Below are 5,155 nucleotides of genomic sequence, written 5' to 3'. Positions count from 1 at the left end.
CTGAGCGGGTCCGATCATCAGGTCTGGTCCTGTTCGGTTCTATTTGGTTCTGTGTGATCGGGTTCAGTCTGGACCGCGAGGCTCTACTGGGAGTTGGTTCCTCCCAGCACGCTTCCTCTTCCTCACCATCAAGCAGGACAGATGCATTGTGGGTAATGACTCACCCGGCCCACCTCCACCAGGTTGGTAACCATCACTATGGCCGCCGTGTTCTCCTGCCACACCATCCTCCAGAAGTCATAGACCGTCTCCTGCATGGGCCCTTTAAAAGACAAGACAGAAAGAAGTAATTAAGGTTTGTTTTCCGTCTCCTGCATGGGCCCTGGAACACAGCGGGAAAACAGTCACCCACAGGCAGAACACTGACTGACTGACTGACTGACTGACTGGCTGGCTGACTGACTGGCTGACTGACTGACTGACTGACTGGCTGACTGACTGGCTGGCTGGCACACAGCGGGAAAACAGTCACCCACAGGCAGAACACTGGCTGACTGACTGGCTGACTGACTGACTGACTGACTGACTGACTGACTGACTGAATGATTGACTGAGTTAATGAATGACTGGTTGGCTACGTTAATTTTTGAATGAATGAGTGAATGGCTGACTGAATGATTGACTGACTGATTGGCTGACTGACTGATTGGCTGAATGAATGATTGACTGACTGATTGGCTGACTGACTGGCTGACTGGCTGACTGATTGGCTGACTGACTGGCTGGCTGACTGATTGGCTGACTGACTGACTGACTGACTGGCTGACTGACTGACTGGCTGACTGACTAACTGACTGACTGACTGACTGACTGACTGACTGGCTGACTGACTGACTGACTGACTGACTGACTGACTGACTGACTGACTGACTGACTGAATGATTGACTGAGTTAATGAATGACTGGCTGGCTAAATTACTGAATGAATGAATGGCTAGTTGGCTGACTGACTGGCTGGCTGACTGATTGGCTGACTGACTGACTGACTGACTGACTGACTGACTGACTGACTGACTGACTGACTGATTGGCTGGGATTAGCTTCCACCCCTGCTCCACTGACGCCCCCTGTGGTTACAGTGCGTTACTACTTTCTAAGCAGGAAGTCTGNGACTGACTGATTGGCTGGGATTAGCTTCCACCCCTGCTCCACTGACGCCCCCTGTGGTTACAGTGCGTTACTACTTTCTAAGCAGGAAGTCTGAGTGTTTTGGTGTCTTTAGAGCCGCTAAAAGCGCGACGTAGACCAGCGTCTCACCTTGAGTGGCGATGTAGTGATTGGGTCGGTGGTAACCCTGAGAGGGAAGAAAGAGAATTGGTTCAGATGTGGAGGAACCGTCCTGAAGCAGCATCAGACGTTAGCTTCAGTCCCTTTAAAGGGGGAAGAAGAGCAGCCACCACGCTGATGAAGGTTACTCACGTCTACGTAGTTGGCATTGATGTAGTCAGAGGCGCCGTCTCCATCCTGAGGTTGCAGACGAACCCGGGAGTGATCGTCTGCAACACAAGCACAGTGTTAGCTGCTGAGCTCACTGTCACCCTGAAGCTAATTAGCTTCCAGGGAAACAAAGATCTATGAACTAATGAATAATCTGCAATTAGAAGCTGCTGAAGGGAAACGCTCAGCGAGACTGAGACGCTGCTGATTAAAACCTATCGGCTGGTTGTTCCTCACGTCCAGGGAACCCGCCATGAAGGGACTATAGACCTGTGTATGGTGTTACTCCCTGGGTCCCAGGATGTGGGCGGGGCCCAGGGTGTGGGCGGGTCCCAGGATGTGGGCGTGTCCTAGAATGTGGGCGGGTCCCAGAATGTGGGCGGGTCCCAGAATGTGGGCGGGTCCCAGGATGTGGGCGGGTCCCAGAATGTGGGCGGATCCCAGGATGTGGGCGGGTCTGTACTCACAGGCGATGATGTTTCCGTATCGGTTCTTCATGCGGTTCTCGTCCTTCTTGGCTGAGTCCCATGGAGCAGACTGGCCCTCAAAGAAGCTCTGTTGGAACACAGAAGCACTTTGTTGGATAAAACTGCGTCTCTGAGGGCCATGAATAATTCAAAGGGTGTGTTTGATTCGCTGCTCAGTGCCTGCCTTCATGGACAAAACACACGGTTAGGTCCAATTAGGAGACGGAGGCTGTGAGGGAAGCAGAGACGAACAAACACTCAGAGATTCAACCGATCCAGGTTCTATGAGAGGAAACAAACATTTCTACCCCCCACCCCCCCCACAGTCACGAGCTGTGTGTGTGAACGTCTCCCACTTTGATCCACGGCAGGTTCCTGTGTCGCTCATTAAAACGCCGGCAGACAAATGATGGTGTGTGACAGCCGTCTAACAGCTTCAGACATCCATCAAACTGGGAGGTGAACAGCACCCCCCCCACCCCCACCCCACCCCCACAGACGGGTGACAGCAAGAAACAAAGAGGAACAGCGAGCAAAGAATGGAAGTAATGAGAGCTGGCAGAACCTCCCCTCCGTCTGTCTGCAGCTCTGTGTGTGTTGATGGCGTTCAGCGCGCCGCCGCCGGCGCTGCTTCCCTGCCGCCGCTGAAAGGTTACAGGTCAGAACATGTAGCAGCAGCTTTCCTCACACAGGATCCGTCTCTGAGCAACAACATCTGGACCTGCTCGGCTCTAACAGAACGTCTAGCTGGTCTCTGCTCAGCAGAAACTAAACTGTCTGTCGGCTGCAGGAACCGTTTAGAAATGGAGTAAAGATTCCTCCTCAGATGTTGAAACAGAAGCAGTACAGGTTCTGTTCTTCTGGGGCGGGAGGGGAGGTCTGGACGATCCAGAGCAGGACCACTAGAGGAAAACCACAGAGGCCTGTTTGACCTCCACTACAGGGTCAAAGTGTTCTCAGCCACACTAGAAATGGATGAACTCTATTAGGTTGGGTTCTAGTGGAGAGGAAGTTCCTCTGGAGGCGCAGCCCCCGGTTGGTCAGAGATCACTGCAACAGAAGGACCAGCTAACAGGTGAAGTTGTTTTTCAGCGTCATTGTCGGATGGACGCCATCTTGGCTGAGACATGCTCCCTGCACCGAGAGGGGCCTAAAACTGGTGGATCCTGTACCGACGGCGGGGACTGGACCACATGACTGATTCCACTCCTGGGAACCTGGATGGGAACCATCAGGTCCTTCCTGGTTCCCTGCCAGCAGAGCAGACTTTGGGTGGAGGTTGTCCCTGACAGGGGCTGTAGGCCTCGTCTCCAAATGTCCTACTTAAAGTCCACAATGCTGCTGTTTGTTGTAAAAGGCATATTTACTGTGGGGTCAGAGAGCTACCGGATCCTAAAGGTAGAACCTTCACCATAAGATCTTTAAAAACCTCCCAACTGAACAAAAGTTCCATAAAACCCAGAGTTTGCATGAATGAACAGACATCCTGGTTCAGGTACTATGGTCTGATGGGGGGTCCAGATGTTAGGAGATGATTCTCTATCCAGAGGCTGGTCTGAAAGCTAGCAGATGCTAACCAATCAGTAGCAGCAGCTGTCAGGCAGAAGGTCTGAGATGCTGACCAAATAATACTCTGATCCCTGCAAAGGAGCAAAGAGTCCAGTTAAATAAAATGATTTGCCTACTGGGTGCCATCCGTCCAATCAGAGAGTCCAACAATCCCACCAGCTCTCTGGCCCAAAGAACCAAATGTTCTTCTGGTTCCTTTGGACTAAGGGAACTCTGGCATAGAAAATGCTCTTCCTCCATCTGCTGTCTCCACTGCTCTTCTACATCCTGGTTTGATCATTAGCCATCCTAAGCTAGGCTATTAGCCATCCTAAGCTAGGCTATAAGCCATCCTAAGCTAGGCTATAAGCCATCCTAAGCTAGGCTATTAGCCATCCTAAGCTAGGCTATTTGCTTTACTAACACGCTGAAGAGAAACCAGCTGACTGAACAATCAGTCCCATGGATCTCAGGTCCAGACCTGGTCCAGGTCCGGTCCCAGGTCCGGTTGCAGACCTGGTCCAGGTCCAGTCCCAGGTCCAGGTCCGGTCCCAGGTCAAGGTCCAGTCCAGGTCCAGTCCCGGGTCCGGTCACAGGTCCGGTCCAGGTCTGATCCCAGGTCTGGTCCAGACTTGGTCCAAGTCCGGTCCAGACCTGGTCCAGGTCCAGTCCCAGGTCCGGTCACAGGTCCGGGCACAGGTCCAGGTCCAGTCCCAGGTCCGGGCACAGGTCCGGTCCAGACCTGGTCCAAGTCCGGTCCAGGTCCAGTCCCAGGTCCGGTCCAGGTCCAGTCCCAGGTCCGGTCCAGGTCCAGCCCCAGGTCCGGGTACAGGTCCGGTCCAGGTCTGGTCCAGATCACTATCATGATCTTTAAATGTTTAAGAAACACTGTATTTTTTTCATTGTCTCCCTGTTGGTTTCCATGGTAACCATGAAAAAGATTGACCAGCAGGCTGTGCAGAGCTGCTTTGACTGGTCCAGTTCTGGTTAAATGTGGGGGTGCAGAGGGCCCAGCATTATCATCTGACATAGAGCTAGGATCTATAGAAAGGATAGACTGTTTTACCTCCACCAAGGAGTCTATGTCTGTGCTTCTGTGTAAAGGACACTTTTACTAAAGGTGCTGCTCAGTCCATTAAACAATCCATTACATTTTGGTGATGAACCAGATCATAAACCAGATGCAGCATGTTTACAATTTTCCTTTAACGTCATTTAAAACAGTTCCCCTCTCAACCAGAGGGTGGCAGCAGTGACTATCACAGAAGTGTTAAACTGAAGTGCAGCAGTGATCAAATGTGGGAGAAAAACCTCCATAATGCAGATATCCTGAATGGGGGTGAGTGTTAGCTAGCAGAGCGCTAACAGAGGCTCCACCAACTACAGTCGCATCTAGGACAGAAAGACAGGAAACACAGGGCGGGTCTTACCTGGTTAAGCTGTCCAATCAAATTAAGCAGAAAGCATGGAGGGATGAGGGAGACAAGAGTGGATGAGTGGGATGATAATCTGTTCCACCTCACAGAGCAATCACAACAACAACAACAACAACAACAACAACAACAACAACAACAACAACAACAACAACAACAACAACAACAACAACATGGCAGCACTCAGAAAACAGCTCTGGAGACGAAACAATAAAATACATTTTAACAGGAGTTTCCCTGCTTCTCACTTTACTTTGACTAGACCCTTCT

At 51.4% G+C, this 5,155-nt stretch overlaps 1 protein-coding gene across 1 annotated transcript in view; it reads right to left on the bottom strand.

Moving 5' to 3' along the window:
* The window catches only part of LOC107103479 (receptor-type tyrosine-protein phosphatase mu-like), a gene marked incomplete at its 5' end in the record, with an annotated part of 96,709 nt that overhangs the window by 8,714 nt on the left and 82,840 nt on the right, over positions 1–5,155 (bottom strand). Inside the window, 5 exons of the mRNA XM_015403201.1 lie at positions 165–262; positions 1,258–1,294; positions 1,420–1,496; positions 1,905–1,992; positions 4,883–4,891. Of these exons, the coding sequence (XP_015258687.1) occupies positions 165–262; positions 1,258–1,294; positions 1,420–1,496; positions 1,905–1,992; positions 4,883–4,891 (309 nt within the window). The remainder of the gene's footprint in view (positions 1–164; positions 263–1,257; positions 1,295–1,419; positions 1,497–1,904; positions 1,993–4,882; positions 4,892–5,155) is intronic.

The sequence above is a fragment of the Cyprinodon variegatus genome, unplaced genomic scaffold, assembly GCF_000732505.1.
Source record: "Cyprinodon variegatus isolate N-32 unplaced genomic scaffold, C_variegatus-1.0 Scaffold1459, whole genome shotgun sequence".
Classification (NCBI taxonomy): Eukaryota; Metazoa; Chordata; class Actinopteri; order Cyprinodontiformes; family Cyprinodontidae; genus Cyprinodon; species Cyprinodon variegatus.
The sequence above is the reverse complement of the archived record's forward strand: the minus strand, read 5'-3'. Positions and strand labels throughout refer to the sequence as shown.